Genomic DNA, 12,801 nt, shown 5'->3' with positions numbered 1-12,801 from the left:
TGAAATCAACATTCTTGAAAGAAGGCTCTGGCCTAGGTAGAGTCAAGCACCGCTCCAATAATCTCTATCTTCTGTACTGGAGTGAGGGTGGACTTCTGTACATTTATTAGCAGGCCCAGGGCCTGGAATGTCAACTGGATAAGGAGAATGCTAGACTCTATCTGAGTCCTTGACCTGCATCTGCCCAGCCTAGTGGTTCTCATCCTACTTACCATTGTGGACTGCATCCAATACTACCTCTATGGCGCTGAGGATGTCACATAGGCTGCATCTTTGTGCTGATTGGGCTGCAAGCGGCCCATGGGCCACAGGTTGAGAACCACTGGCCTAGCCAGTCATCCAGATGCAGGTAGACTTGCACTCCTCACCTCCTCAGAAAGGCTGTCACTACTGCCATGCATTTTGTAAATACTCATGGAGCTGCCAACAGGCCAAAAAGGAGTATTAGAATCAGAAGGTCATCTAGTCCAACCCCCTGTTCAAAGCAGGCCCAATCCCCAAACAGATTTTTGCCAAGATGCCTAAATGGCTCCTTCAAGGATTGAACTCACAACCCTGGGTTTAGCAGGCCAGTGCTCAAACCACTAAGCTATCCCTCCCCCTTGCAAATCAGTAGTGCATTTGGTTCACAATGAACCTGAAGAATCTTCTGTGGCCTTGCAAGATTGATATGTGAAAGTAGACACCTTGTAAATGGAGGGGGTATACCAGCCCCCGGGATCCAGAGAAGAAATAAGGGAGGCCAGTGACACTATGTGGAACTTTAATTTCTTGAGATAGCTGTTGAGCTGGCGCAGGTCTAGAATAAGTCTGCGCCTTCAGGATTAAGAAATAATGGGAGTAGAACCCCGCCCCCCTTAGATTTTGTGGAACCTCTTCCATGGCCCCCATCCAAAGGAGAGATTGAACTTCCTGGGTCAGAAGTTGCTCATGAGAAGGGTCCCTGAAGAGGGATGGGGAGGGAGAGTGAAACGGAGGGGTAGAACTGAACTCGGGGATACATCTCACTTCCACTGTTTTCAGCACCCAACAGTCCGTAGTGATACTGGACCATGCACAGCTGAAGTGGGACAGGCAGTCTGCAAATAAAGTGGGAAATAGGATGAAGAAACATGAGAACTCGAGTGTCCCATCAAAAGCTGCTTGGAGCCTTCTTGGTGTCTGGATGGAGCAGACATTGATGCTGAGCTAGAAGGGGACAGTGGTCCACGCCTAAAGGCCCTGCTCCTTTTCCTCTGTGTCTTGATGGGCTGGGGTACCAGGAGGATTGCTGAGGTCTGTAGTGCTTTCTTGAAGTCACTGGTACACAATCCCAGGGAATTAAGGGTAGCCCTGGAGTCCTTCAGTCCATGAAGCTTCTAGTCAGTCTGCTCCAAACAGAGCAAAGCCCCCTCAAAGGGAAGGTCCTGGAGGGTTTGCTGGACCTCCCATGGGAGACTGGAGGACTGTAGCCATGAACTCTTATGCATGGCTGCTGTGGAAGCCATGGACACAGCCACTGAATCTGCTGCATTCAGGGCAGCTTGCAGGGAAGCCCACACTATGGATTTCCCCTCATCTACCAGCAAGGAGAACTCCAGTCTGGCCTCTTGTGGAAGCAAGTCTTTGAACTTCTATATGGAGTCCCACATGATGAAGTCGTATCTGCCCAGCAGCACCTGCTGGTTAGTGATCCTGAGCTGCAGACCCCTAGTAGAGTAGACCTTTCTTCCAAATAGGTTCAACTTTTTAGAGTCTTTTGCTTTAGCTGATGCACCTTGAGGACCCTGCCTTTCCTTTTTATTGGCAGCGGAGACTACCAGGGATTCTGTAGGGGCATTAGTGTACAAGAACTCATAACCCTGAGCAGGGAAGAAATGGGCCTGCTGCAGCCAAAAGTCCACCAGACTATGAGAGGCCTCTTAGTACTTCCACCTGAATGCCCAAGTTTTGGGCCACCATCTTCAGCCACTCCTGGTGGGCCTTATAGTCATCTTGGGGCAGCGACACTCCTGCTCCTGACACAGACTCATCAGGAGAAGAGGAGGAGGAGGAGGCGGCTGGCACTGTCTGAGGGCACTCCTCTTCCCCTTCTGCACCGACTGGATCCTGTGGAGCTGATACCTGAAACTCAGCACTGGGTTTGGTACCAGAGTCTGGATCAGATGCTGCCTGATGGGGCAGCAGTGCCCTCCTCTCAGAGGCCACTGAATAGGAGCACCTCGAATGGGGCCCCAGGATTGGGGAAAATCCCCACGGGTTCCAAAAGGGCCACTGCATCGGCACAGGTCCCCAGTGACCACTAGGCAAAGCATTCGATGGCACTCCTGTGCCCGAATCCGCAGTGGACAAGAGTAGTATGACCCAACCTCTGACTCAGACAACGAGGAGTGTATCTGGTGACCATGGAGGAGTGGTTCCCACCGGTGCAGGAGAGCAGTGCCAAAATGGGGAAGCCTGTGTCGGGGCCAGCATGGTCAGTTTTCCCTTTTTCCCTTAGATAGTACCAGAGGCCTGAACAGAACGGTAAATGGGGGCCAATAGCTCTCTCCTGCCCACCGGCGCCCATACCACTGGCGCTCACACTGTTGATGACACCAGTACCAACAGCAATAGCAGGTTTCTGGTGGCAGTGAGTGAAGCCGGCATGGATGGCACTGCAATAGCACTGGTACCGCACTGTTCCTCCAGTGCTGACTAATCATCTGGTACTTGACTCAATAGCGCCTGTATAAGGGCCGGACTCAATGACGCTGACTGCTGCGCTGCTAAAGCAGTGCAGTGTCCTGGCTTAGGTTGCACTCTGCTATGCTCCACGTGCCTGGCATTCTTAGATGTCAGGGAACAACCCTTCTTGGCTGGCTGCTTCTTATGTCTCTTCCTCAGCACTGAGGATGATGAACAGTGCTGGGACTCTCTCATGGTAGGCAGAATGCACTGATGCCAAGGTGCTTGATACTGTACTGAGTCTGACTGCTGAACTCAGAGGAAGGTCCCAGTGCACCTCCATAATCAGGAACTTCAACCTGACCTCCCCGTCTCTCTTTGTATGGGGCTTAAAATCCCTTCAAACCTGGCAGCGGTCCCTGACGTGAGCCTCACCCAAGCTGTCCCTGAGTGACACAAGCTTCAGGGTCACTCAGGGACAGTCTTGTTGCAGGACGCACAAAACTTGAAGACCGGTGATTGAGGCATGCCTAGGCAACAGATAAGGAAAAAACTCTACTAACTAACCGAGATACACAAACTATACTAACTGACGAAAAACTATGCCAACTATATACAATAATCAGAGGAAACAAAGATCACTGAGAATGCTTGTCAAAGCAAGAGGAACAGTTTCAGCAACCATCATAGGCAGTAAGATGGAACTGAGGGGGCAGAGTCAGCTGGGCCCTTTTTACCAGTGCTATGAGTACCCCAGAGGACACTCGAACCTCCCTGATGGGTATCACCGAGGGAAACTTTTCTGGCAATTGTGCTCAGAGCCAGCTCACACCAACAGTGGAATGGACATGTACAATCACTTGAAGAAAGTTTAAACCTTTCATGACAGTGGTTTTCAATCTTTTTTCATTTGTGGATCCTTAAAAAATTTCAGATAGAGGTGCAGGCCCCCTTGGAAATCTGAAAGATACTCTGTGGACCTCCAGGGGTCTGCAGATCACAGGTTGAAAACCACTGCTTTTTATATTAAAACAAGGGAAGATTTTGTAATATAGTCTACTGAACTATCAAACACTTATTTTTCTCTTTCTTCAAGCATGTCACTTCTGCAAATCAAAGCTGAAGACAGTGGCAAGGGGACACTAGTATGTATCAAGTACTATTATGATTTCTGATCTATGGATAAAAACCTTTAGTTTCCAGTCTGAGAGCCTGTTAAATTTCAAAATGGCTAGGGAACAGGCAAACAATGTCCATATAAAAATAAAAATTGACTATTCACCTCAATCTTGAAACCAATTATCTTTTTGAGGTTCAGACTTGAAATATAAAAGCTTTTTGCTCATGAGTATGCACTCTATTTCCAATTGGAATTGGAAGCAAAAATAGTAACACTGCAAGAAATGTAATTAGCATATTTTCAACCTGAAGTCCTCAGAATCTTCTCAAAAAGCTTGTTTTACAGGATCAAGAGATTTGGATAAACCAGGATACTTCTAGATGCTTATTCTACAGTTCAAACTGTTCTTTGCAAAATTTCAAATACAGAACGCTTACTGGGCTATCCCTCTCAGATTGGAAAGCAAATACTCGCTGATAATTGGAATGAGTTGCTTTGCTGTTTCATCAAGCAGGTCACACTCAAGGATGTAAAGAATTCCATGCAGAGCTCCAATCCGACTTGGCATATGGGTGCTGCGTAGTGTTGATTCCAACAGACGGCTTACTGGCTCGGCTACAGCTTTATCCTAATGCACATAAACAAAACCATGCATTACTGGACCAATGCACCATTCTGATGATTCATTACAACTGGAAAAATGTTTGTTAGTGAACTAAAGAATAGAAGATGTACCATGAATCAGCAGAGGTTTACACAAAACAAGTACTTAGAGATCTGAATAATGTTCAAATCTCCCTTCGTACAAGTTGGAAAACTGGTATATTCTGGCTTGCAAATTTAGTTAAACTAAAAAAGGTTGCATCCAATTCTCAGAATAAAAGCATTCTCCTCAAACAGATCATAACATTAAATCAGTGTAAGTACTTTATCAACTTTTTGCAAGTGAAATAGTAAATCATTGTACCAAGATGTTAACATAATGTTGTCATACTTGGAAAAGAAAAACTGTTATAATATATCATCAGTTTAGGGGAAGCACTAATACTACTGATACGTAAGGGATGCCATGGATGCAATTTAGGATGTTTACATACTAAGCATCCTTATATCTCGGCCTTTACCTCCTAGAAGTTTCTAATCTGTGAATGGTTCTCCAAACTGGTGGACATGTGAAGAAGAAAGCTAATATATGAAACAGATTGCTATATGCCCAAGATCTGCATGTAAGGATGCATGGCACGTAAGCACTCTAAACGGCATCTATGGTAAACATTACTATGAAGCCTCAGTCATTGGGACACACTGTTGATGGTCCAGTGAAACAACTATCTGTTACCCATGGCCACTGACAGTCACACCTGACGCTTCCTCCCCATCACCTGTATGTTTATGGTGAACATGGTATTAGAGGATTGTAACTGAAGAAGCAGAAGCTGAGAAGGCTGGAATGCAGGTTATTTATATTGCTGTAGCACCCCGGGATCCCAATCAGGGCTTAGGGCCTCACTATGCTAGGCACTTATAAACATAACAAGACAGCCCTTGCTTCAAAGACAAGAGACAGCAGGTGGACAGAAACAGACAGCTAGGGGAGGAAGGGCACCTGTTCAAGGACACAATGAGACAACAGTTAAGCACAGCACACTAGCTGCCTAACCATTGTCAAGCTTTTTGTATGCATCACAGCAAAGAAGATTTTAAGGAGGGCAACCAAGTGGCTTTATGAAAGTTTACAGAGATGTTTATGGCAGCAGCTTTGCTTTCAATGAGCTTCATGAATGGAATGAGAATTTTTAGTGGAAGTGGTTGGGTGTAGGTGAAGGGGGTTTCTGCACCATATATTGGAGAATGTATTTCCATCTTCCACTACAATGACTTCCAAGTTTGGAGTCTTAGTGGATCTATCACTGCTCAGGCTCTCTCTGGTAACAGCAGCAGCTCAGTGGTAACATTCACTATCTACAACTGATCATAGGATTATGGTCACTCACTCCTAGTGTGGACCTAGCAATGGGCCTCCATGCCTTTGCCTAGAATACTAAAATGCACTCTTTTTAGGACTACAAAAAGTCCATCCTAATATACAATCTTGCACGCACAGCACCTACCCAACTTCTGAGTGGCATGAACCATTACACAGACCTGTGCTTAAGTCTCTACAAAGGTTTCTTGCTTGGTTTTGGGGGTGGGGGGTACTTGAAGGGGCTGCTGGTTATCGTTAAAGCCCTGAATAATCTGGTACCTGGCCATTGGAGAGATGGCCTCTTACCATATTCCTTGTCATAGCAGTTAAAAATCAAATGGACGCTCTTGCTGGTCCAGAGGAAGGCTCTCAGTTTCACAGAGTTTAAGGCCAGAAGGCAACATTAGATCATCTAGGCTAATCTCTTGCATATCACAGGACATTAAATTTCATGCAGTTTCCCCTGTATTGATCCCAATTACTTTTGTTTGACTACAGCATATCTTCGAGGAAGGCATCCAGTCTTGATTTTAAGACATCAGGAGATGGAGAATCCACCATTTTCCTTAGTTGTTTGTTCCAGTTTTTTTCCACCTTCAGTGCTAAATTTTTTTGCCTATTTCCAATTTGAATATGCCCAGCTTCACTTTCCAAACATCTGTTCTGCAGTTTCCTGCTACATTAAAGAGCCTTTTGGTACCCAGTCTCTTCTCCCCATGAAAGTACTTCAATACGGTAATCCAGTCACTTCTCAATTTTCTTTATGCTAAGCTACATAGTTTGAGTTCTTTAAAATCTCTCACTCTAAGGCCTTTTCTCCAGCCCTTGAATAATGTGCGTGTCTCTTTTCTACACCCTCCCTAATTTTTCAACATCATTTTTAAAATAAGGACACCAGAATTGGACACAGAATTCCAAAGTCAGTCCCACCAATGCCATATCACATCCCTACTTCTCTGTTCATACATCTAAGGATCACATTAGTTCTATTTGACACAGCATTGCTCTGGGAGCTCACGTTGACCTCCTTGTCTACCATAATCCCTAGATCTTTCCTAAAGTAATGGCTTTCCAGCATACATCCCCCATTCTATACATACAATTGCATTCCTTGTTCCTCGAAGTATAACTTTGCATTTGGCTGTATTAAAACTCATTTTGTTTGAATGGGCTCAGCTTACCAAGTGATCCAAATCACTCTGTATGACTGCTCTGTCCTCATCTTTATTTACTAGTCGGCCATTTAAGGGTCTCCCCTCTGGAATTCATTCCCCAGAACACTCCAAACCACAAATACACCAGTCTTCGGGACGCAATTAAAGACACCTGGGTCTAGCTTTGATTATGTTAATTATTAAAATAATTAAAAAATGGATGGATGAGAAGTAATTAAAAATGTATTAAAAATATGAAGCTGCGACCATGAGAGGTGCTCCCTAAAATCTCTGAAATATGCCAGTTCTTTGTGGTGGAAGTGCAGCAATTCCAGCATCAAATAGACCAAAATGGCAGTACATTCACAGACTTGCCACAACTTTTAAGTGACAATTTCTTACCATTCCAAGAACAGCAGCTGCTTTACATGTGGCTGGTACCAAATATTGAATAAGAATCTCATCTTCTGATGGATGCACCTTCCGCAATTCTGTCAATGTGGTATACATCATTTCAAATTGATTCCTTTCTGTAAACAAGTCAGACACTGCCAGAAGCTGTGAACATGATAAAAATGGAGTAGAAAAATCTGTAATTATCAAGTTGCAAACATTAGACTCTCCCCACTTAATGTAACTGCCAGCAAAAAAATAATTCAACTCCTTTTATTGTAACATGGGCTATAAAAGGTTTTAATTTGAAAGCTACAGTAAAATCAGATATAGCCTAATCAGACACTGGCTTAAAAAGGAACAGTCAAACTTTGTCTTTTTAAAGAACCCAAAATGGCAGAAAGACATTTACACACATTTTAAAGTAAAATATTTAAAGCCAATTCTTCTTAAATACCTTCTGAAAGCAGAAGTTAGGATTCTGTATCTCTTAAATAACAGTAACACAAAGTCGGAAAATGCTCCCTGCTTTGTTTTAGGAATTATGGCTGAATTGCTCACTACCTTATTCAATTTGTCAGCTAACTCAGTGCTGAATATGTATAGAGATGGTGCCCCAAACATATCCCTCAATGCTCTATTCCACCACCCAGGTATTTTTACTATCACATACCCCTGATTAGGAGTCCAAAAAAAAAAGGGGGGGGGGCAGAAGACTTACTTGTATAGTAAATTAGATTTGAGATGTATTCTCAATATGTATTCCATGTCTGGGGCACTTGTGCCCCAGGCCAAGATTGGAATCAGCAGTGCCCATTGGACTGTGCCTGTGCCTTTCAAGCCTTTAAGCCCCCTCGCTTGAGGGCATAAAGTGGGAGTGACTAACCAACCCTTAGTTCATTTACCAATATGGAATTCCAGTGTTAGACTTTGCAATAGCTGGGAAAAGAGGGGCGGCTGTGGACTACATATAGATAATATTTCTGGAAGAGCTCCAGTCACTGTACAAAGTAAGTAACTTCCCTTTCTTTTTCAAGTGCTTGTCTATATGTATTCCTCACCTGGTGACTCACAACCAGTAGACAAATTAAAGAAAGAAAGAGTTATTGGGGGACTTGAGCTCTACCACCTGTCCAGGCAAGAATTAAAAGAGTGATTAATCCCAAATTCTGACTGATTTCTCATTACTCATGGGATCAGATAGATGGATAGGCAGGCCTCAAGTCAACGGAATCAGAAAAGCATCTGACTGTGAACTGGGACTTGGTCCTTAGTGGAGCAGAAAGTTTTGCACATCTTGTTCTTGACTGCAACCAAACTGTGCAAGGAGAATCCCGCTGGTCAAACACTGACCGAATGTCAGAGTCCTTCACAAACTACTTGTGGTTCTGTTAGAAATATCTGCTAGCAAATTCTGAAGATATGTGAATTACCAAAACCGTTATTTGGTGTTGGATATGCCTTTCCATGGGATAATGGCTTTCTTGCATAGACAAATGGATCTGGCCCTTCCCTGCTTATTTGCCTAAAATACGGCAGTTATATTGTCTGTCATTATTTGGATGCTTTGTCCCCTGATGTGGCTGAGAAAAGCCATATAAGCAAGACACACTGCTCTGTATTCTAGAACACTGATATGTAACAGTGATCTCTTTGGACCACCAACCCAGTGCTCCGAGATAGCTAGGAGAGGGGAGCTCATCTAGGCATTGAAACATCGGTCACTGTACACTTTACAGGAAGTGATGGGTAGAAAGCAATACCCTTGCATACTTGATATGGTCCTTGTACCGTAGTAGTTCTCAAACTTTTGTACTGGTGACTCCTTTTCACACAGCAAACCTCTGAGTGCAACACCCCCCCCCCCTTATAAATTAAAAACACTTTTAAATATGTTTAACACCATTATAAATGTTGGATGCAAAGCAGGATTTAAGGTGGAGACTGACAACTCACGACCCCAAATGTAATAACCTTGTGACCCCCAAGAGGTCCCAACCCCCAGTTTGAGACCCTTGTTCTACCAGTTTAACAACCTCAAGACTTGGGGATTTGAATCTTCATGTCTCTATTGTGAAGGTGTGGGCTGTAAAAGGACTACAACCATTCCTCTGACAACACAGATGGAGTCTGGCAACTGCCATCACAAATGTGCATAAGACCACATGTCCTACCACAGACACGTCCTTACAGTTGTTCGAGGATTTTCTTGATGTTGATTGATTAGTAGAGACATGTCCAATTTGGCTCAAGGTAGACAGACTACACCACAGCAAAGGTGTATCAGGGCTCTGATAAATTATATTTTCTCAGCAGGAGTTAAGGAGGATTAGGCCTCGTTTATATTGAGCCATAAACCTGTAGAATATACTCAACCATATAAGGAGACAATATACTGAATCCTGTCCATGACTTGCTAGGGAGAAGTTCCTTGAACCAGCCAGTCATTGAGGTATATTAAATGAGTTGCTACTGCAACCAAACTTTTCACAAAAGTTCTTGGGGCTTTTGACAAAACGAAAGACACACTTTGTACTGAACGTGTGTGTTGCTGACCACAAAAATGCAGAGATTTCCTATGTGCTGGATGGATGGAAATATGCATCCTGGAGCTTAAGAGCTGCAAATCAGCCTGGAGGATCCAAGGTGATGATTATTGAGGACAGAGTCACAATCCAGAACTTGGATTGGCAGATGAATGTGTTTAGATTTTTAGGTCTAAGATGGAGCAGCCTCTTGATTTTTGAGGGGACTAGAAAATAATGGAAATAAAAGTTGTTTCTTATAAACTGAGGAACCACCTCCTCATATTGCTCCTAATTTCAGGAGGGATTGTGCCTCACAATGTAACAGACTCTCATAAGAAGGAGTTCCAGAAAAGGGATGGTGAAGGCACATGGATGGTAGAAAATTCTTGACACTGAATGGAGTAACTTTTTTCCTATTATCTCAGCACCCATTGGCCAATGGGAATATTGTTTCAAGCTTCCTGAAAACTAAATAAATGGTTCCCAACAAGGGTGGGGAAAGGATAAGGATCTCCTAAGACTGACTGACAGCTATCAAAGTGGCAGTCAAATTAACTGCTGCGAGGAAGGTAACAGTATCATGGCAATGGTGAAAACATATTAAGCTCAATTGGGAGGATAGGCAGACCTGTGATAGGAATATAGTTATGATGGAAGGTGTTAATGTGTGCCAATAGCCAGCTTTGATCTATAGACAACTGGAAAGGTGCTTGAGGCTGGGGCTGTGCTAAAGAGATGGCAGGGCTTCTTCATGTGTGTCCCATATCCCTCTCTTTTGGTTTTCTGATATCCTCCAAAATCAACAGGGCTCTGGCCCCTGATGCCTTATCAATTCCAAAATGTCAGGGAATGGTCTGTTGCAGCATTCTAAAGTGATGTTACATACATACATACACAGAAATCCGATAAAGCTCAGTGTAAACATGATGGCCGCCCTCTTGGCCAACAGACCAGGGATCTCTAGAACTAAAAGTGTGAGGTGCTACTGCTTGAGCTACAAGCCAAGGGTTCTGTAAACTGGGGTTGTAACAACTAATATGCTCTGTTGGCCAGCATAAAAGTGGACTGTAACACACTCAGCAGCGGGTTACATAAGGCCTTTGCAAAATCTTATCCAAATAACTAACAGAAGAACAGGGATCGCAGGTGCAAGAGACCAGACACCACTAACTTTGCTCAGTCTTACAGCCATGGGTGGTGAGAAGGAATTGAGGCTATATTGATCATTCCGCACCCCTTATGATCTCACACTGGGGGACGGGGGGCTCAAGGTCATGAAAAACGTAGGTGCAGCCTAACAGACAGTGCTAGTCAAAAGACTTCAATTAAGTTCATGGGGCAAATGTGCACCAGACATAGAATATGTACAGACAAGCACTCAAAAAATAACTTCTCTTTCCTTAACCTTTTGGCTTACAAAACCAACAACAAAAGTAAAATAAGTAGTTTTGGAGTCCAAATGAAGGTTACTGTTTAGCAGCACTATGAACCTAGACTTCCAAAAATGCACAATACATTATTTTTGTGGCAAGAGTGTCCCATCCTAACATTTTCTAAGTCTATGAATAATTGCCTTTCAATTCATATTATCTGAAAAGTTTCAGTGGCAATCACTCCCCAGTTCTCCATCCTTCAAGAATCCTATATTTCATCAGATGCTTCAATAATAATCTTAGTGCCTACTGTGACAGACCCAAACCAGTGGGGTACAGGAGTCTGGTAGAAGGGAAATATACTGGCCACTGGGTGAGTAGTTTTCTGTTCCCTGAGTGACCAGAGCAGGGGCTGCACTAGAGTAATCAGGAACTTGCTAGAACCAGTTAAGGCAGACAGGTTGATTAGAACACCTGCAGCCAATCAAGGCAGGCTAATCAGGGCACCTGGGTTTAAAAGGAGCTCACTCCAGTCAGGTGAGGAGGAGCTAGAGGAGAGGAAGTGCGTCTGAGGAGCTGGGAGCAAGAGGCACAAGGAGCTTAGAGAGAGAGGGTGTGCTGCTGGAGGACTACGAAGTACAAGCATTATCAGACACCAAGAGGAAGGTCCTGTGGTGAGGATAAAGAAGGTGTTTGGAGGAGGCCATGGGGAAGTAACCCAGGGAGTTGTAGCTGTCATGCAGCTGTTACAAGAGGCACTATAGACAGCTGCAATCCACAGGGCCCTGGGCTGGAACCCGGAGTAGAGAGCAGGCCCGGGTTCCCCCCAAACCTCCCAACTCCTGATCAGACACAGGAGGAGTTGATCCAGACTGTGGGGAAGATCACTGAGGTGAGCAAATCCGCCAATAAGCGCAGGACCCCCCAAGGTAGAGAAGGAACTTTGTCACACTACCTACATCATTTGTTCCTCTGCTTTTATATTTTCTCCCTCATTATATTACAAGCTAAACACAGAATCCTGAACTCTAGTCTTAGCAGGTAGGTAGGCAAGTAAAAGAAGAATTTATTTTCAAGTATTCTTTTATAACATTTATTTTTAACTCAAGTTTACACATATTCTACTATTAATGAGTGCTTAAACAGCTTAATATATTTTAATCAAAATCTTTCCCATTGAACTTTAAGTTATCATTACGGAGGAAGGATGTATAATTACATAAATGATGATGCCTATAGAAGTCAGTTTTTCTGCATATTAGGAAAAGCTACTTTATAAACTCTCTGTAAACTCAAACATACCATGAAATTGCACTCAATTATGGCATAGAATTTATTTTTTAGACTTACTGATCGCACCACTTCACTAATCAGAATGACTGGCGTTCTCTTGCTAGGATTTGATGGCAATATCCATTGACTATACAGTTCAAGCAAGAACTGAGAACAAGAATGTATATCAACCCCAGCCCGGTGTTTCCTGCAACGTACAATGAGCAAAGATTACAATCACTATATTAGTATTTCCTTGAAAAGCAATCCTTACACAGCATCCATTTTATAAATGGCAACATATGGTTCACTTTTAATTACTTCAAAACACAAGAACCGAAGTCTGTTC

General features: G+C 43.6%; 1 protein-coding gene across 1 annotated transcript in view; it reads right to left on the bottom strand.

Annotated features, from left to right (window-relative positions):
* The window catches only part of HTT (huntingtin), a 219,835-nt gene that overhangs the window by 34,474 nt on the left and 172,560 nt on the right, over positions 1-12,801 (bottom strand). Inside the window, 3 exon segments of the mRNA XM_030564220.1 lie at positions 4,204-4,394; positions 7,289-7,444; positions 12,531-12,660. Coding sequence (XP_030420080.1) covers positions 4,204-4,394; positions 7,289-7,444; positions 12,531-12,660 — 477 coding nt within the window.

Source organism: Gopherus evgoodei, chromosome 5 (assembly GCF_007399415.2).
Source record: "Gopherus evgoodei ecotype Sinaloan lineage chromosome 5, rGopEvg1_v1.p, whole genome shotgun sequence".
In the NCBI taxonomy this organism is placed as follows: Eukaryota; Metazoa; Chordata; order Testudines; family Testudinidae; genus Gopherus; species Gopherus evgoodei.
This window is presented reverse-complemented; position numbering and strand designations above follow the sequence as displayed.